Genomic DNA, 19,118 nt, shown 5'->3' on the forward strand with positions numbered 1-19,118 from the left:
TCTGTTAAATTCAGGAAAGTGCAAAGGGTCCACAGGTTTGGTAAATGGTCTGCAGTGGGAAAACCTCTGTCGAAAATAATTAAATTAAGTCGTGGATCATTGCCGTGCAAGTCACGCTCTCATCGCCATTTCAAAAAGGCACCGCTCCACATTTTGTCCCTTGGCAGTAGTTTAGCGATGAAGCCCGCTGTCATATTTGCCAAGCGCTTCACATCGAATCGCAATCAGGTCGGATGGATGGATGGAACACGACTATATATACCTATATCGAGTGGCGGGGGGGCTGGGCGCCAAACGTTGATTAATTTCTCGTTTTTACGCCATTTTCTATTTGTCTTGTGCGGTAATTACGACAAGTCCTTGCAGGAGGGTGGATGCCCATGTACCCAGATAGCCGGCAACTTCCTGCCGCGTGTCCAAGACAAACACGAAAATTCTCGAGCTGCAGAGTCCGGCGGTCCTGTTCCGTTCCGTTCCACTCCGCCGGACGGACTGCTTCCGGTAATTGAATCAAATGAAGCAGCATTAGTATTAGCTTCTTATGGTCGGCGGTATCGTTCGGGAGATGCTTCCTCTGGCATAACTCTGTTTATTTTTGTAAATTAATTTTTAATTTAATGTACGTGTGGTGGGCGACGCGCTAGTATCACGCCACGTTGACTGGAGCGACAGGAAGTGGGCGGGGCCGAGGACCTTCAACCTCCCAAACACCACCCACCCAAGGCAAGCAGCGAAAGCAAAGCAAAACAAAAGTGGAAAGCCAAACACAATTGGACACTGATGTAGAAATTTGTATTCTCTAACGGGGAAATTGTTATAGATATTGAGAATATCATATTCGCGATCCAAAATTCTGCACAATTAAGACACTTCTAGTATGTGTAAATCAATAATTTCTCTAAAATCATAATAACACTTTTAAGGTGAAAATACTGTTGCTTACTAAACAATAAATAAATAGTTACACGAAATATTTAATTTTTTCTTCAATATGACACGACATATATGTATGCTTATACTTTTTACACTGGGAAAATAGACTGCATACACCCGAAAACCAGTGGGGCTAATATATTGAGTGATGTTATCTGCCTAAGGGAATATCGACAAATGAATTGCCACGTCGGTTAACCATAATGTTACCTTGAGTAGTTGATTCGAATAGGAAACAACGAAGTAATAATTTTATTTTAATTTTTTCCCAATTTTTCTTATAAAACTACAATTTCTGAAATCGCTCAAAAAACAATACTCGCTAAAAGTTGTTTTTGTTTCAATTAAGTACAATATATAATGAAGAGGGAAATAACTTTTTAAAATACCAAAACTATTACATTTTTTATATTTGTTAAAATAATATATTGCTTGGAAGAGCTTTTTGCATAGAAAATAAACGAATAAGTACCAAAACAAATTCGGGTTAAAGTGTAATGTAAAGTGGTTCTACGGGTGGTTCTTAGGCATAAGAACAACAATAAGTTGAATACAAGGAACCAATTGTCAGCTAGTCAATATTCATTTTCCTTCCATTCCAAGATTAGATTAAATTATGTTTCCCACTTAAATCCCTGCCCGAATCGCTTAACAAGCCGCAGATACCCTTAATTTCAAACAGGGCCCATAAAGAGCCCAAAAAATCTGCCCAAGACCAGTAGATGAAGTAAATAGTCCCTGGCCCCAGCTCCACACTCAAATATAAAGTAGGAAAAGCAGTTTTCAGCTGGTCAGCAGGCTGTCGAAAAATAAAAGTAAAACAAAGTGGGGCGGCGTTGAAGGGGCGAGGTGGGCGTGGACTATGGTATAAAGCGAAAAGACGACGAAATACTTTTTCAAGATAAACGGAAACAAGCCAAGATGGAATTAATTTTCCGCTTTGAACAAACAAGCGGATGTAAATAAAAAAAAAGCAGCACAAAAAAAACGAACCAGGAACCAGAAGCAACCTAGAGAATCCAACGGAGACGTCGACGTCAAAGTCAAAGGAGTGGGGAAAAGGTCCTTCGGTGGGGGCCCAAAGGAAGTAGACGCAACTAAGGCCAAGGGGAGTTTTGGGAGTCCGCAGAACAGGAGCTTCGATGTCTGCCAAGTTTAGCAAGTTTAGTCTGGACACGGGCTGGCCCAACGTTATGTGCTGTTAATGACTGTACAAGAAGTTTAATTGTACGACTGCCTACACGGAAAAAAAATGTTGTTTGAAGAACACACGTGAGAAAAATGTTTTCAATTTAATCTTTCGCTAAAATTTAAAATTTAATTTCACCTCTATCTGGGTAAGACTTTTATTTTAAATAATAATTATAATTATTAGTCATTTCAAGTTATTTTTTACTTAGGTATACTCTTACAACTTATTCTTAGGACTTATTAACAAAACAGTTTAATAACAAAATATAAATTGCTTTGGGCGCCATTTGGAACTATTTATAAAATAATATTTATATTGTTTTTTCCTTCTTTTACGTTGTCTTCCTTCCTCAAGATGTATTAAAAATTTGTTTTTGTTGATTTTGTTAAAATTAGCTTGTACTGTAAAAGAATGGCAAGTACGTTTAACAAACTCTTTTGGGTGCTTTACCGATATTTTTTTCTAATAAAATAAAAATAATTATTATTAGACAACTATTTAGTAACCATTTGGTTACCTTATATTCTTATATTCATTCTAAAAAAGTGAGTAAGTTATAAGTCGGATACATTTACACTACCATTTTTACGTGTGCAGATGGAAAGCTTTGGGGAAAAACAGGGATGCGGAGTGGGGGAATGGAGGTGGCTCCCAGATGGGCGTGTGGTAATACTACACACACGCATATTGACAAATTGCAATTTAAATAGACAGCAATAAGTTAAACAGACGCACACACTCAACGCATTAACATTGGGGGATAATGGGGGAGCGGGGGTTCCGAGGGGAGGCGGCCAAAAACACGCCACGTCTAATTAGTTTAGCAGGGCGCTCGGGGAGGTCAGGGGGCATCAATCGGCCGAGATGCTAGAGATGAGCAATAATTAGGCAAAAAGTTAATGCGATGAGGGAATTACAATGCATTTAGCCACGAATAGCTGGCAAAAACATGTGACATAAATTAGGGACTGAGAGCAATGTCCAGGATAAATGATGAATTATGATCATTTTTCTGATGAATCCTTGTAAGCAGTTTGAAGGCAGTCTAACAAAACTAATAGTGGTAAATAGTATTATTATTAAATTTTGTGTGGCTAGCCCTGTATTTTAATGATTTAATTTTAAGACAACATTGATTCTTTAATAAATATGGTTTCATTTAACAAATTTTTTACTTATAAATAGGATTATAAACTAAAACTAAATTCAGAATGAAAATATTTTTTTGGAGAATTCTTTAATTCTTGTTTGGCTTTTATTTTAAAAACATTCTCGTAAGACGACTTATTTCAAGGTGGAGTGATCAACAGTAACTTTTACAATAACGAATAGTATAAAATATCTATAGGTATAGTCGTTTCGAAACATTTTTTCACCACTGAACTGGCGTGTGTTTCAAAAAGTGTTAGGACAAAAGGTTTTTTAATTAAGCTGCTCAAAATTATAGGAACCTTCACATCAAAATATTATTAATTCTGTGGCTATATATATTATACTGTCTTTCCGCACACTCTTAACGCGATTCGCCACTACAAAGACTGCCGTGGTAGTAAAAAATGTAGATCCCTTTCAAATGAAACAAAATATCTTGTTTGTATCCATCACATTTTCCTTTTCTACTCCTGTAAGATTTTGATTTTTTGTGTGTATCAAACAAATTACACCATTTGATCAGCTTACAATGTCAAAAAACTCTACACATATTTTTATAATACTCGGTTTGAGCCTTTGGACCACGCATGCAACAGCAACAAATGAGACAACTGCCGCTCCACAAAATTTAAGTTGTGCAGACTGTTGGGAGGATAACGAGAAATGTCGAATCGAAAAGATAGGATATAGTTGTCAAAAAAAACCAAGAAAGAGTAGCGCTGAGCCACACTTCTCAATTTATCCCGAAAGTGTCAAAGATTTGAGCGTTTGCATTCCGCCCAACTTGAAAATCGGTATTACGAGCAAAAGTATCTTCTTTTTTTTATCAAGCTGTACTTACCCTATAATTTAGAAGTAACGGATATCGAAATCTGCTGCGTTTGGTCCCCTAAACTTGGCTGTCAAATGTTATTATCGGATGAGCACGACCATATGGGTTGTTACATTTGCACTGCTGACGAGGACTGGGTAGACTTTAAGGACTTGGCCAGGTGTCCATGTGTATGGGCACATGCTGGGCGACTCTATGGCAGCACTTTGTCTGTATTTGTGACATATTTGGTGCGCGAATTCGTGAAAAACTTAGTGACGCACTCATAATGGCGACTATTTAATTACAAATTTTAAAATAAAGTATCTTAAAGTATAATGTGTCTTATATATTTTCAATATACTATTACATGTTTTTGGAGCACAGTCTTAGGCTTAGCTAGAGACTTCCAGCATCCAGTCATTTGATATCATCCCTATTTTCCTCATCCCTAGAAAACCACATAATACATTTACAGACTAAATACATTAAGGCATTTTTACTACTTTCCCATCAACTTCCCTTCGTTTTTGGTACAATAGTTGCCATTTTGTCGAACTAGGATATCTGAATCTAAGATGGTTTTCGTTGTTGTTGTTTTTGATTGTGTGCGGCAAATATTGATGGAAAAATTTACGCACACACGCACACAATTAAACACATTTACACACGGTGATAAACAGCCTACACACATACACACACTCAAATAGAGATGAATAGAGGGTAAGTGGTAATTGATGAGTTTCCGTTTATGGGAACATCAATCATACGCACTGTATGCCAACGCTTTGCAACCAGGTTAAACAAATAACTCTTTAACCACCAACCGGGCGTATCTTCGCGTCTGACTTTATTTGCCAAAACATTGTCAAAATCTATCTATGACTATATACACGGGTATATTCTGAATATTAGACTGTCAGACTTCGGAGTTCCTTATGGAAGCTACAGATGCTGTTGTTTCGGTTGCGTTTGACTTGGTGGCCACCGGTAGACTCTGCCGCTTGGTCCAGCACAGAATATTCACCCAGATCAGACCGCAAACACCCATATAAATAACACGGAACCGGGGCGCCACCAGTGAAAAGTTCAAGGCCTGGGCAGGCAGCCAGAAAATACAAGAACGCACGAAGGTCGGCACGAACTTCTCACGCAATTCCAGGAAAGTATCCTCAGAGCCCTCCATAATGGACATGCCTAAAAAGATAACAATTTCGAACAATTATTTTAATTTTCGATACTAGCCGTTTATTTGAAAACAGTTTTTTCAAAAAATTAATTTTATGAATATTTCAAATATTTATATATATTATTTCTGATCAGGTTTTCGAAATGGTTGAAAGTTATTCAGATCAATTATGGAATTATTGTTCTCTAAAATCTTATGGCAATACTAAATACTTCCATAATTAATTTTTTAAGCTAATGCGTAGATTACATTTTGTAACCGAAACATGAATTTTTATCTGAACATTTTGTTAATTGAATAATTTTAAAACACTCTTAAAATTAGGGACATTGAAATTAATAAACTTAACTAAAAGGACATTGAAATTAATAAACTTAACTAAAAGGTATTAGACAAAATTAAAAAGCATCTTACCTGCATAAAAAACAGTCAGTAGATAAGGCGTTAAAACAAATTGATCCAATACCAATTTTTTTACTATAACGATTTTGGCAGTGCCTGGAAAAACGCGATCTAACCATTTGTACCTGGAAAATTCGTTAATTAAATTATTGTTAAATTTGTATAGTTAATATTTGATTTAATATAATAAATGCAGAAGCAGGCAGAATTCATAGAGTGCTGTGTAAGTTAATCATATAGTGTTTATGAAATGTTTGTGTGCATTTTATGGTGCGTATTTTTTGGGTTAGTGTTGAACATATAGAATATTTTGTTTTCCTGTAGGTATGTTGTATCAATATCGTTGCGTGTTCTTGTATTTAAATATCCTTGTGTGTTTTTTGTGTTTGTTGTCATGATTCTTCTTTACTGATTTCCTTCATACTTCATCATTCATAACTTACATTGCATAGTACTTTTTATGGTCGTGCACATATGCCTCAATTTCTTAGTGCGTTGCGTGCTTTTCTCGAAAGCTTTTCCCTCTGTTTTAATCTTAGAGGAAAAGCTATGTGCTCTGGTGGCAGATGGTGCTTCTAAAGAGAAAGTGTGAAGAGAAAGTGAGTGGTGAAGAGACATGCTCTTGACTTTGCGACACGTGCTCATGGAGCTTTTACGAAATTGTAAACAAATTGATAAAAGTCGAAAACAACAACAGAAGCGTACGGCGAAGCAAATTGAGGAAATAAAAAGAATGGTTAAATGGCGAGCACGTTAGTGTGAGTAAATTGACTGGTTCACCGATGTATGTGCAGACACAACTGCGGTCAAGATAATAGCTACGATTGGTATTCGCTTAAAACTTTGAATCCACAATTAGATTTATTATCTGAGGATGCTGCCTAATCATAATATCATACAACCAAAATTTAAGTACTTTACAAAAAAATATAAATTTCGGTACAATAATAGAGCCCATTAACACAAAATGACTATTTGAAGGGTTCTGATTAATAAATGAAATATTGAAAATATCTATTACATCTTAATACTAGATAGTTTTTTCCTTTTTTACAAAATTAAGATTTCTCTGGATAGATAAATAATCATTCAAATATTTAGAGCTATTATGTCGACCTTTGTTGTTTTATATACAGAAATGAAAGTAGATATGTAAAGATTTATTTATCTGGTGGGCACAAACCAAAAAAAAGGGTTGGGGCATATACTGCGGTGCCCATCACAGCATATCTTCCTATTGTTGCATAATCGATATCCTCCTTCTCGGGCGCCGGCTACAGGGCACATAAATCTGATTAGAAATCTCCAGATACACCCCTCGGATTCATCCCGTCCCCAGATTCCCCACATACTTCATTAGAATACTAAAACTTACGGCCAGCCAGCGTTTCGATACGAATTGCTGCGAGTATTCGGCGCCCACATATAGACTCCCATAGATTGCGCTGTTGGTCACGAATGGATACTGACGGAATAGTGTACGGACTCCCGAAATCAACCGAGCCATTGTCTTCCTGTACTTGCTTAAATTCGATTAAATTTTTTTGTATATATAATTTTTTATAAATATTTTTTTAAGCGGCCAGCCGCTGGCGGTGACGGAGCTTTACTGAGGAACATTTCCAAAAAGCGGCTCAGCTGTTACAAAAGACAATCAAAAAGTATCAGAGAGCCAGGAAAAAAAAGAGAGAGGAGGTTACCTAAGAGAAAATTTAACTGTTTACGTGTTTTGAATGCAAGCAAAAAAAGATGAGAAAATTTAGTATATGGAATTGTTTAATAAAAGCTTGTAAATGCAGTTAGCTTTCTAGCAATATCTACAGAGTGCTTATCAGCAGTCACAGATAAGATTTAATTTTTACAAACTGAAGAGAAATATGAAAGCTTAATATAATTATTAAAAAAATAACGTATAATACATAATTAAACGCAGACAAATTACCGCGAAAAACGAATACAAACTTTATTAAACTTTTCGTTCTTATTTTTATACCCTTGCAGAGGGTACTGAAACTTGTAATTGAAACTTTGCTCACACCCCTCGATCCTTTGCACGCAGTATATAGGTCGGAACGGCCGGGATCGGCCGACTATAACTGCCATATAACTGATTGATCGGAAATGCCATAATTTTGGTGTTTTTAAAGTTAGGAAGTTGGGATTTTTATGGGTTTTATTTTTGGCCAACCAATATTCCGAATATTCTGCAAAGGTATATCAACTTCGGCTCCGCCTGAAATTAGCTTTCCTTTCTTGTTTTAAGACCCTTTGTCTGAAATAAAGAACATTAGTTCAGAAATAAAGAACAATCATCCATTTGCTTAAAAAACAAGACCTCTAGGTTATATAAAACTATTTGTTCATTAAAGAGATCCTTTGAAGGGCCACTTCAAGTTATATAAAGTAAGTTATTTTTAAAAATAAATATAAACATACCAAAATTTTAAAATAAATATTTTATTAAATTTAGTTAGGTATTTTATCTTCATGATGTTTTTCTCCAATCCGAAGTTATTAAGAAAAGAGTAAATAATTAATATTGTTACACCTGGAACTTCGGACGAATGAAATGAGGTGAACCCACTTGGGAAATTTTGTCTCAATAGCTTCACGTAAATATTGGCAGGGATCACAAGACTGTAATCTTTTAAGAGTATCATAAAACAAAGAACTATTTTCTTAGATAACTGTGCAGCTCGAGGGGTATAAAACTTTTCCATTCCGTAGTATCTTCATCAGTTATCGCAAAATGTTCAATAAATACACTGTGCTCTGGACTGTATGGGTATTACTTTCTCTCGTTGGAGCTTATCAAGTGATACCAACTATTGAAGATGGTAATTTAAATTAGAAAAATAAAACAATAATGTTTCTAATTCATCGAACTATTCTGTAGGAATACCAGATAACCTGAACATTACCACAGGTCCATTCGTTAAAATCGGCCACGGCTATTATTACATTGAAATCAAGTCGACAAAGAACTGGTTTGATGCAGCGGAGTCTTGTCATCGCATAGGTGCCCATCTGATAGCGTTTGAGACCATTGAAGAGTGGGATTTGGTTAATCAATACCTGTTCAACAACGTCATAGATAATGTATACTGGACCTCGGGTGCGGACTTGGCAAATCAGGGAAAGCATAATTGGTTTTCAACTGGTGAGCCCTTGACATTAAATATTTGGTATCCGGGAGAACCAAATAATTTAAATGGAATAGAACATTGCGATGCGTTGGGAGACCGGCGTTCAGTAACCAATTATAATGTTTTAAACGACATGAATTGCGAATCCCAAAAACTTTACATTTGCGAAAGATTATATCCAAAGACCGCCTCAATTGTTATCTGGTGAGCGATTAAAAACATCGTTTTAAAAGTTTAAGATATGTAATAAATATTAAACATCTGATAAAAAAAACCAAACCTATGTGTATTTATAATAAGAAAGGAAGCAAACTTCGGCAAGCCGAAGTTTATATACCCTTGCAGTTATTACACAACAACATGTCGATTTCTAGCCTATATTACTAAAAACAATGAAGCTATTTCGATTTTGCGCTGCAGTTTGCCAAATATGATATTGTTGTCCGATTTTAATAAAACTAAAAGCGTAATTCTGAAATAGTAAATAATTACTGTATCTCAAAGGAATATTTTTTGATTTTTATTTTTTGTAATATTTTTATTTATTATACCCTTGCAGAGGGTATTATAATTTTGGTCGGAAATTTGTAACGCAGTGAAGGAGACGTTTCCGACCCCATAAAGTATGAATATTCTTGATCAGGATCAATAGGGGAGTCGATATAGCCATGTCCGTCTGTCCGTCTGTTTCAATATCGTTTGTGAGCTCAGGTTAAAAGCTAGCGATCTAAAACTTTCACCGTCGTCCTAAAACATGTGTACGCAGATCAAGTTTGAAAACCGCCCCGATCGGATGGCTATATCCTATAGGTCACATAGGAACAATCGGATATATCTTGCAAGAATGGAATGGCTATTGACATATATCTTTCCAAATCTTATTTTTTTATAAATACCTTGATCAGGGTTAAAAAACTGTAATTCCATAGAATAGCAATGATATGGTAGCCCGATCTGGATCGTTCCGACTTATAGAATACCTGCAATAACAACTTTTGGGAAAGTTTCAAGCAGATAGCTTTAAAACTGAGGGACTAGTTTGCGTAGAAACGGACAGACGAACGGACGGACAGACGAACAGACGGACAGACGGACGGCTAGATCGACTCTCCTGGTGATGCTGATCAAGAATATATACTCTATAGGGTCCGAAACGTCTCCTTCACTGCGTTGCAAACTTTTGACTGAAATTATAATACCCTCTGCAAAGTTATACAAATCGTCAATATTTTTATAATCAAGGAAGTGACGAGTTACACCTACATATATTTTCATATTAAATTAAAAATCTAATTTTCTACAGAACATTTTTAATATAAATATTATTGCTAGTCCTGAAACTGTATTTGCAATCTATTTGCAAAGATTTCTGACTATACCTTTTACCAATTCATTTCAAATAAATATCTTTGTAATTGCGTCAGGCCAAAATTATAAAATTAAGATCGCACAGTCAATCCTCCGATATTTTTTGTTCCTGCTTCCGGCTGGAAAATTACCTCCATAAAGTTTAAAATACGAAACCAGCAACAGTTCTACCTTAATCAAGAAGATATGCAACTTTCTCAGTCAGCAAAAAAATAAAAGCCGAGGAAAGAGCAACAAAACTTTAGCCCATAAAAATGCAATAAGTGTATCAAGTCTTGGAAACCCTTTCTGGCTAATGGCAATTTACGCACGACTAACAAACACCAGAGGAAATCCGTGAGGGAAAACGAGGAAAACGGGGAAAGTCGGGGTTTCAAAACATATGCGAAGCAAGGAAATCGGAGGCGGAGAAACGACAACTTTGATTGAGTGCCGGGGAAACTGAAGGCAAAGGTGTTAAAACTGAAACCAATTTAAAAAGTTGTGCGAAACCATATGGAAAGTGAGCCTGCGTGGAGGCAACTTTTGGATGGTCGTGAAGATACTCAAAAAAAATCTCAAACACTTTCCAGTAGTTTTCAAGAAATAAATATAAAAACTAAAATTTTTTAAGCTTCTTTAAAAATGGGTCAGTTTTATACAAGAAATAAGAGCTTACAGGAGTTACAAATAAAGAAAAGTATAATATGAAGCGAATATTAAATTCAAATCTTTAATAAACTTTTATAAAAAAGCATTTAATTTTAAAAATAAATACATTTTTATTGCCTTTATCTACCATTTATATCTACCATGATTGAGATTTATTTTATTTATCTTAGTTACTTATAAGACATGTATTTAAATGCAGGTGTCTTACAAATGTATATTTAAGTTTTTTTTTGTTGTTCAGCCGTTAAATACTTAAGTTCTTATTAAGTGAATTTTTATTTATCATGAAATTGTTAAATATGCGGTCACCCAACAAAGAAATTAAAGTCCAACTAATAACAATGTTTTATAGACTCCGAATTTTTAGTAGTGCAGTCAAAAGTAGGCAGTGAATTACTGACAAACAACCGTAGCACACAGCCTAGCACACACCTGAATATTTTCAGAGCCAGGTGACAAGACAAGACAACGTCGACAGCGACACGAACTGGGAAAGGACCAAGGATGAACCTGAGTGCCATCCTGAGGAGTGTGAGCAACGGTCTAGGCTTTGGGCCCGCCTCAAAAAGGAAGGATTCGGATAGCCTGCCGTTCACCACCCGTCAGAGTTCCGTCTCGCGCCCCAGTTCCACGTCGAGCTCCTCATCGAGGACCCTCGGCACTCCCCCCAACCTCCTGATCCCCTCGGAGGACGAAGAGGACATCTCGCCGGGCGAGAACCGATTGGCCACCGCTGCTGCACAGCTGACCAAACGTCAAAATCCCTACCAGCAGACCATCCAGCACATCCTGCGACTGGTCAGCGAACTGGAGCACACCATCCACGAGGATCAGCAGCAGGAATTCAAGTTGCGAATGGCCCTCGATCGGCAGACGGAACGGGTTCAGGAACTAGTGTTTTCACTGGACACGGAGAAGAAGCGGAACGGGCGGCTGGTGCAGCTGATCCGTGGCATCGACACCGCCAGCTCCGGGGACAGCGATCCGGAGGAGAGGATCCCCAGCGGGTCCCATGTTAAGTCCATCGGGGACTTGTACAATTCCATCAGTCCCTTGCTCATGCAACAGCGGTGAGTTTCCCAAAATGGAATAAAATCTACTTCGAGCTAATTTAAGCATATTTATACCCTTGCAGTGGGTATTATAATTTTGGTCAAAAGTGTGCAACGCAGTGAAGGAGACGTCTCCGACCCTATAAAGTATATATATTCTTGATCAGGATCACCTCCTGAGTTGATATAGCCATGTCCGTCTGTCCGTCTGTCCGTCTGTCCGTCTGTCTGTTTCTACGCGAACTAGTCTCTCAGTTTTAAAGATATCGAATTGAAACTTTGCACACACCCTTTTTTCCTTTACACGCAGTATATATGTCGGAACGGCCGGGATCGGCCGACTATATCCTATAGCTGCCATATAACCGATTGATCGGAAATGCCACAACTTTGGTGTTTGTAAAGTTAGAAAGTTGGGATTTCCTATGGGTTTTATGTTTGGCCAATTAATCCGACCTACCAAATTTCATATGGATCGGCCGACTATATCCTATAGCTGCCATATAACTGAACGATTGGAAATGCCATAACTTTGGTGTTTTTAAAGTTAGGAAGTTGTGATTTTTTATGAGTATTAAGAATGCATCATATGAATAATTTTGGAGAATATAATTTACAGAGTATTCTGCAAGGGTATATCAACTTCGGCTCCGCCCGAAGTCAGCTTTCCTTTCTTGTTTAGAGAACAGATTTATTAATATCATTCATCAAACATTTACTGAACCTATACTCCCATTTTATTTTGACAAAAATTTTTTAAAATAATTAAATGGGGTTTGGTTAGCATAACTATAAGTTCCATATAATTTAAGTGAGAACTAATCCGTTAGATAAATTAGTGCAATAGTCATTCTATTGTTTACCGTTCAACTTTGTAATACAGTGTTGATAAATATATATGATAAATCCGAGGTGTAGGATTTGATGTGATTTCGCAATTACTTTTTTATTAAATCTTTTTTGGAATGAATGTCCAATAGTATTTTAATATAAATATCTAGAAATATGAAAAATATGTAAAAAAAATATATATTTTGACGAAAGTTAAATACCAAGAACCTTACAATCAAATTATTATTATTTTTGTTGATCCATCATTGACTTCGCAAATCTCAACATGTAGAAAATAATGAAGATATGTATCTTAATATTTAATATTTAAATTAATAATCAAAATTATTTTTAAGTAACGAAAAAATCAGGGCTAATCAAACATAATTATTTTTATTAGTACCAGTTTTAATTATCCTGGTGTATCCTGCAGATACGATGAGCTGTCGGTATCCCATCGCCAGAGCCGCCGGCAGTTGGCGAAGAAGGATAAAGCTCTGAAGGTCCTTAAGTGCGAGACGGAGCAGCTGCACTCGAAATACGATCAGCTTTTCGATGAATATCGGAGTGAACAGCACCGCTTCGAGATGCTGTGTGCTCGCTACGTCAAGATGCAGATGAAAAAGAAGCAGCAAATCTTCAACCTGAAGAATACCCTCAGTCACGCCAGTGAGTGCATCTTCCACGCCCAACTGGCCATTGAAGAGGGTTGTCGTCGGGAAGAGTCCTCCATTTCCCAGGAGCACCTGCTGAACTTCAGCAGGAATGTGGAGTGTTTCCTAGGTGCCCTGAGGAATTGCTGCTGCCTGCGAAAAGTGCACGAAATTCAGCAGCTAAAGCTCGATACGGATGAAGTGGAAAAGAAGCAGATAGATGATGAAGTCACTCCAAAGGCCATGGAACCCTCGATCGCCAGTAGTGGCACCTACGTTCAGAACTCCTCAAAGCGACATCCTCGTATCCGACGTCACAGACATTCAACTCGTTGAAACTTACCTTTCAGTTACTCCTTAGCGTTAGGTTAATTGTGAAAATTTTTACCCAATAGAAAATTGCTTCATTTAGCGAATGAAAAGTGTAAAAAACCCAAAAATATGTTGACACAAATATAAAACCCTATCAAAACCACTTCCTTGATTTTGCATTTATCCCAATAAAATACCATAAAAATCTTTTAAAATTTGTGTAATACAAACTTTAAACCCAATTCATACTAAAAGATCAATGAAAAGTGTAAATGTAAATGTTAAGCAAAATTTTAGAGAGATTTAAAAATATATTCCTCAACTAAATTATGTTGATGTTATGCTATTATTTTTAATCTTTAAATACAAATTCATAGAATTACGATTTTTTCCCATGTTCTAATATTAAAAAGAAATTTTGTTTTAGTATTCTCCCAATAATGTTGCTTTTAATGCGTACAATTTGTAAAAAGCAAGAGAGGAATGTTTGTATTAACCAAAAGACTGGGAATCTGATTCGGTTTTTGTTTTAAAATTGGTGCCCTGGAATCACACGTCCGATTTGATTATTTGATATAACTTGATCGATCAGTAGCAGTAACGTCAAACTTGGAGTGAGCTATTCATATCGTTGAAATGTCGGCAATAAGGGCTAGAAGCTTATCAACGGGCAAGGATGTGCCTCGGTCATCCGGGCTCAGCGATAATAGCCGGTCCGACGGACAGTCCAATAGTCTATCCGATGATGAACTGGAGCCCGGAAATGAGGCGAAGCCGGCGGCAGATGTCACCATCTATAACTTCTATAATATGGGCCCGGCCTTTGGCAAGAAGTTCCCATTGCCCTACATTCGCTTCATGGTGGGCCAGGTGGTCAAGGATAAGTTGGGCAATAAGAACTACAGTCAGTCGGACGCCTTGAAGTGGACCCGCGATGTCGCCGACGAGATAAACCTCAAGATGAAGGGCCGGGGATCCTGTCCGAGGTTCAAGCACGTGGTGAACGTAATGCTATATCAGCAGACCGGATGCGGATGCTTCTACGGAGCCCGTGCCATTTGGGATCATCTATCCGATGACTATGTGAGCTATACCTACGATGGCGGCAGTTTCATCTGCATCGTCTCTGTTTTCGGTTGTTATCAGTATTGAGTTAATTGGTTCATGTAAATAAACGTGCAAATTGTTGAGTATTATTTTACGGTCAAAACTTAAATAAACAAGAAAGGAAAGCTAACTTCGGGCGGAGCCGAAGTTGATATACCCTTGCAGAATACTCTGTAAATTATATTCTCCAAAATTATTCATATGATGCATTCTTAATACTCATAAAAAATCCGAACTTCCTAACTTTAACAACAACAAAGTTATGGCATTTCCAATCGTTCAGTTATATGGCAGCTATAGGATATAGTCGGCCGATCCTTATGAAATTTGATAGGTCGGATTGATTGGCCAAAAATAAAATCCATAGAAAATCCCAACTTCCTAACTTTACAAACACCAAAGTTATGGCATTTCCGATCAATCAGTTATATGGCAGCTATAGGATATAGTCGGCCGATCCTTATGAAATTTGGTAGGTCGGATTGATTGGCCAAAAATAAAATCCATAGAAAATCCCAACTTCCTAACTTAACAAACACCAAAGTTATGGCATTTCCGATCAATCAGTTATATGGCAGCTATAGGATATAGTCGGCCGATCCTTATGAAATTTGGTGGGTCGGATTGATTGGCCAAATATAAAACCCATAGAAAATCCCAACTTTCTAACTTTACAAACACCAAAGTTATGGCATTTCCGATCAATCAGTTATATGGCAGCTATAGGATATAGTCGGCCGATCCTTATGAAATTTGGTAGGTCGGATTGATTGGCCAAATATAAAACCCATAGAAAATCCCAACTTTTTAACTTTACAAACACCAAAGTTATGGCATTTCCGATCAATCAGTTATATGGCAGCTATAGGATATAGTCGGCCGATCCTCATGAAATTTGGTAAGTCGGATTGATTGGCCAAATATAAAACCCATAGAAAATCGCAACTTCCTAACTTTACAAACACGAAAGTTATGGCATTTCCGATCAATCAGTTATATGGCAGCTATAGGATATAGTCGGCCGATCCCGGCCGTTCCGACTTATATACTGCGTGCAAAGGAAAGAAGGGTGTGTGCAAAGTTTCAATCCGATAGCTTTAAAACTGAGAGACTAGTTTGCGTAGAAACAGACAGACGGACAGACGGACAGACGGACAGACGGACAGACGGACATGGCTATATCAACTCAGGAGGTGATCCTGATCAAGAATATATATACTTTATAGGGTCGGAGATGTCTCCTTCACTGCGTTGCACACTTTTGACCAAAATTATAATACCCTCTGCAAGGGTATAAAAATCTGCACTTCTGGGACCACCAATCATATCATATATCAGAAGAAAAAAATAAAAATAACTGGGAAATGGGGATACCATTTTTAAATTAATCGTGCAGGTACCGTAATTTAAAAAAGGATCCTAATACAAATTACTTTAAATTCTTACAAAGATTACATTTTTAAGCACAATAGCCATATGTTTAATCGCTAGGTTCATTGATTCAATTGTAGATCCTCTAGTGAAATATGCGTAGCTGTCGAGAAGGCGTATTCCTGCTTGGTCCTTTGATCCAATTTTGTATCAATTCATGAGCAGATCTCTTAGGATTTTGCTTAAGTCTTGAAAGATCTTTAAACATTTCTTGCTCAAAATACACATTCTATGTGCTTTTACATCTTATTTGTAATGAAATAAATTAAACTTATTTAAAATGTTCTTTATGTTAAAATTAATCAATATCTTTCCAGCAATGGCATAGATAAAATGGGTGCCGATTTGGCAATTCAGGAAAACCATTATTGGTTTTCCACTAGTAAGCACTTTTTTTACAAGTTACATATTTTTTGAAAATATTATATCTATCATCTTAAAAGTGTCGATCTGGGGATTTTTACTTTTTAAACGCAAAACTTCTGTTTTACAAAAACGGGAGTAACTTTTTGCTTTTTTAAGTTTACACGAAAGATATTATCTGATATATTAAATATAATTTAAAAATTATTCCAAATATGTTATGGGCCATATTACATACCAGCTCTTAAAATGATTTTTTTACTTTAAATTTTCTTTCGATTCACACATTTGCCTCTACAATTTTGAATTTCAGTGCTCCCACAATTTTTTTGGAAAAGTGTGACCACCCGCGAAGTCTATTACAATCAGCTGGCGCCCGCTGCGTGAGGCAACACTGTCACTCGCACATGTTGTTTATTTTACAATACCATAGATATTTTATTTTGCGCCGCATAAAATTATAATTAATGCTGTCAGGATGAAGGTGAAAATGATTAGTCGCAATCCGGACAATTATGTGCGGGAAACCAAGCTCCAGCAACATAAAAGTAAGTTGAGAAAAAGAGCAATATTCGGCTTGGATGAATATTTATCCATTTTCAGTGCCCCGGAACTACGATCCCACGCTGCATCCTTTGGAGGGTCCTAGAGAATATGTGCGTGCCATGAATGCCACCAAATTAGACCGAGTGTTTGCCAAACCCTTCGTGTGCAATTTAAGCGGACATCGCGATGGAGTCTCTTGTTTTGGGAAGCATCCCAAGCAACTTTCTACTATGGCCACAGGCGCATATGACGGTGAAGTCCGAATTTGGGACCTGGCAAATCGCATAAGTTCCCGGAACTTTGTGGCCCACGATGGTTTCGTTAGGGGTATTGCCTACACACGGTATGGAGATCGCATCTTTACCGTAGGTGATGATAAAACCATCAAGGTTTGGAAGGCGGAAGCCCCGGAAATCGGCCAGGATGAGGTGCCGGTAAACACCATACTGAGTAAATTTGGGCTGCATGGCATCTCCCACAATCACAAGGATAACAAATTCGCCACCTGTGGCGAGGTGTGCGCCATTTGGGACGAGAAGCACAACGATCCCCTAAAGACTCTGAAGTGGGGCGTCGACACCCTGCACACTATATCCTACAATCCTGTGGAAACGAGCATTCTGGCCTGCTGTGCCAGCGATCGCAGCATCATCCTGTACGATCAGCGAGAGGCGCAGCCACTGAGAAAGGTCGTCCTTACCATGAAGAGCAACAAGTTGGCCTGGAATCCAATGGAGGCATTTAATTTCACAGTCGCCAACGAGGATTGCAAGTAAGTGAAGAGCCTTGGTATAGTTAACGTTGGTCTGTCATTTTTAGTAACTCAACCAATTGTCCTTTCCAGTCTTTACACATTTGACACCCGCAAGCTTCAAACACCACTGAAGGTGCACTTTGACCATGTTTCTGCCGTCACCGATGTGGACTACTCGCCCACGGGCAAGGAATTCGTCTCGGCCAGCTACGACAAGACCATCCGGATTTACAATGCCCACCACAGCCACTCTCGGGACATTTATCACACCAAACGCATGCAGCACGTGGTATGTGTGGCCTGGTCGCTGGATAATCGATACGTTTTCTCCGGCTCCGACGAGATGAACGTACGCATGTGGAAGGCAAATGCTTCCGAGAAACTGGGTGTCATTCGTCCGCGTGAGCGGGTCAACTTCAATTACCAGGAGGCTCTGAAGCAAAAGTATGCCGCTCATCCGCAGATCAAGCGTATTGCTCGCCATCGCCAAGTGCCGCGTCACGTGCTCAATGCACAGAAGAAGATGCGCACGGTCAAGGAAAAGGAGCAGGTCAAGGAGGCCAATGTGCGCAAGCACTCCAAGAAGGGCAAGGTGCCCTACGTCAGCGAAAAGAAAAAGCATGTGCTGAAGGAGGAGGTCTAGAGACGTTTGTTTACGACTATAGTTGGATAAGTTTGAATAAAATTGATTTTTGTAAGCCCAATATAATTAGAAGCATTCTCTTTGGAAGATAAATCCTTAGAAATGTAGCCTGTATAAAAAAGGAAAATCTTGAAACGGAAAACATTGCTTACACATACGTTGTTAGTTTATAACGAGAAAGGAAAGCTAACTTCGGGCGGAGCCGAAGTTGATATACCCTTGCAGAATATTTTATAAATTATATTGTCCAAAATTATTCATATGATGTATTCTTAATACTCATAAAATGTCCCAACTTCCTAACTTTAAAAACACCAAAGTTATGTCATTTCCAATCGTTCAGTTATATGGAAGCTATAAGATATAGTCGGCCGATCCTTATGAAATTTGGTAGGTCGGATTGATTAGCCAAAAATAAAACCCATAGAAAATCCCAACTTCCTAACTTTAAAAACACCAAAGTTATGGCTTTTCCGATCGTTCAGTTATATGGCAGCTATATGATATAGTGGCCCGATCCGGCTCGTTCCGACTTATATACTACCTGCAATAGAAATACAACTTTTGGAAAAGTTTCAAGCA

General features: G+C 37.7%; 5 protein-coding genes across 8 annotated transcripts; 4 read left to right on the forward strand and 1 right to left on the reverse strand.

Annotated features, from left to right (window-relative positions):
• Positions 1-4,921: 4,921 nt before the first annotated feature.
• LOC108044915 (mpv17-like protein) lies at positions 4,922-7,273 on the reverse strand. Of its 4 annotated transcripts, XR_006417742.1 has the most exons (5): positions 7,055-7,273; positions 6,863-6,953; positions 6,123-6,254; positions 5,692-5,804; positions 5,175-5,285 (listed from the first exon to the last, which is right to left on the reverse strand). XR_006417742.1 is itself a non-coding variant. In XM_044461570.1 (4 exons), the coding sequence occupies exons 1-4, from the start codon at positions 7,184-7,186 to the stop codon at positions 5,008-5,010; spliced, it is 618 nt and encodes a 205-aa protein (XP_044317505.1). In that variant the 5' UTR covers positions 7,187-7,273; the 3' UTR covers positions 4,922-5,007. The 4 variants fall into 4 exon arrangements, 3 of the variants coding, with proteins under 3 accessions (XP_044317505.1, XP_016979568.2, XP_016979569.1); XM_044461570.1 differs by lacking the exon at positions 6,123-6,254 and having other exon boundaries at positions 4,922-5,285; positions 6,859-6,953; XM_017124079.2 differs by lacking the exon at positions 6,123-6,254 and having other exon boundaries at positions 4,922-5,285; positions 7,055-7,237.
• A 1,155-nt stretch (positions 7,274-8,428) lies between these two features.
• On the forward strand, positions 8,429-9,100 carry LOC108044918 (C-type lectin 37Da-like). Its single transcript, XM_017124083.2, has 2 exons — positions 8,429-8,516; positions 8,576-9,100. The coding sequence occupies exons 1-2, from the start codon at positions 8,429-8,431 to the stop codon at positions 9,031-9,033; spliced, it is 546 nt and encodes a 181-aa protein (XP_016979572.1). The 3' UTR covers positions 9,034-9,100.
• A 2,159-nt stretch (positions 9,101-11,259) lies between these two features.
• Positions 11,260-13,855, forward strand: LOC108044917. The gene is made up of 2 exons (XM_017124082.2): positions 11,260-11,914; positions 13,161-13,855. Exons 1-2 carry the CDS (start codon positions 11,349-11,351, stop codon positions 13,714-13,716), a joined length of 1,122 nt encoding a protein of 373 aa, XP_016979571.1. The 5' UTR covers positions 11,260-11,348; the 3' UTR covers positions 13,717-13,855.
• Positions 13,856-14,290: 435 nt separating this feature from the next.
• LOC108044913 (dynein light chain Tctex-type) lies at positions 14,291-14,888 on the forward strand. The gene has a single exon (XM_017124077.2). It carries the CDS (start codon positions 14,329-14,331, stop codon positions 14,842-14,844), a length of 516 nt encoding a protein of 171 aa, XP_016979566.2. The 5' UTR covers positions 14,291-14,328; the 3' UTR covers positions 14,845-14,888.
• A 2,087-nt stretch (positions 14,889-16,975) lies between these two features.
• On the forward strand, positions 16,976-18,602 carry LOC108044914 (DDB1- and CUL4-associated factor 13). Its single transcript, XM_017124078.2, has 3 exons — positions 16,976-17,141; positions 17,197-17,911; positions 17,984-18,602. Exons 1-3 carry the CDS (start codon positions 17,072-17,074, stop codon positions 18,534-18,536), a joined length of 1,338 nt encoding a protein of 445 aa, XP_016979567.1. The 5' UTR covers positions 16,976-17,071; the 3' UTR covers positions 18,537-18,602.
• The last annotated feature ends 516 nt before the right edge of the window (positions 18,603-19,118 follow it).

Source organism: Drosophila rhopaloa, unplaced genomic scaffold (genome assembly GCF_018152115.1).
Source record: "Drosophila rhopaloa isolate 14029-0021.01 unplaced genomic scaffold, ASM1815211v1 contig_47, whole genome shotgun sequence".
NCBI classification, from domain to species: domain Eukaryota; kingdom Metazoa; phylum Arthropoda; class Insecta; order Diptera; family Drosophilidae; genus Drosophila; species Drosophila rhopaloa.

What these genes read in the sequence shown, in the direction of transcription:
- LOC108044918 (XM_017124083.2), top strand. Translation starts at nt 8,429, where the DNA reads ATGTTCAATAAATACACTGTGCTCTGGACTGTATGGGTATTACTTTCT. An exon ending in GATACCAACTATTGAAGATG is followed by an intron (nt 8,517 to 8,575) that starts GTAATTTAAATT and finishes ACTATTCTGTAG; the next exon opens with GAATACCAGATAACCTGAAC.
- LOC108044913 (XM_017124077.2), top strand. Translation starts at nt 14,329, where the DNA reads ATGTCGGCAATAAGGGCTAGAAGCTTATCAACGGGCAAGGATGTGCCT.
- LOC108044915 (XM_044461570.1), bottom strand. Translation starts at nt 7,186, where the DNA reads ATGGCTCGGTTGATTTCGGGAGTCCGTACACTATTCCGTCAGTATCCA. An exon ending in TATCGAAACGCTGGCTGGCC is followed by an intron (nt 6,954 to 7,054) that starts GTAAGTTTTAGT and finishes TGTGCCCTGTAG; the next exon opens with CCGGCGCCCGAGAAGGAGGA. An exon ending in ACTGACTGTTTTTTATGCAG is followed by an intron (nt 5,286 to 5,691) that starts GTAAGATGCTTT and finishes TTATCTTTTTAG; the next exon opens with GCATGTCCATTATGGAGGGC.
- LOC108044917 (XM_017124082.2), top strand. Translation starts at nt 11,349, where the DNA reads ATGAACCTGAGTGCCATCCTGAGGAGTGTGAGCAACGGTCTAGGCTTT. An exon ending in CCCTTGCTCATGCAACAGCG is followed by an intron (nt 11,915 to 13,160) that starts GTGAGTTTCCCA and finishes TGTATCCTGCAG; the next exon opens with ATACGATGAGCTGTCGGTAT.
- LOC108044914 (XM_017124078.2), top strand. Translation starts at nt 17,072, where the DNA reads ATGAAGGTGAAAATGATTAGTCGCAATCCGGACAATTATGTGCGGGAA. An exon ending in CAAGCTCCAGCAACATAAAA is followed by an intron (nt 17,142 to 17,196) that starts GTAAGTTGAGAA and finishes ATCCATTTTCAG; the next exon opens with TGCCCCGGAACTACGATCCC. An exon ending in GTCGCCAACGAGGATTGCAA is followed by an intron (nt 17,912 to 17,983) that starts GTAAGTGAAGAG and finishes TGTCCTTTCCAG; the next exon opens with TCTTTACACATTTGACACCC.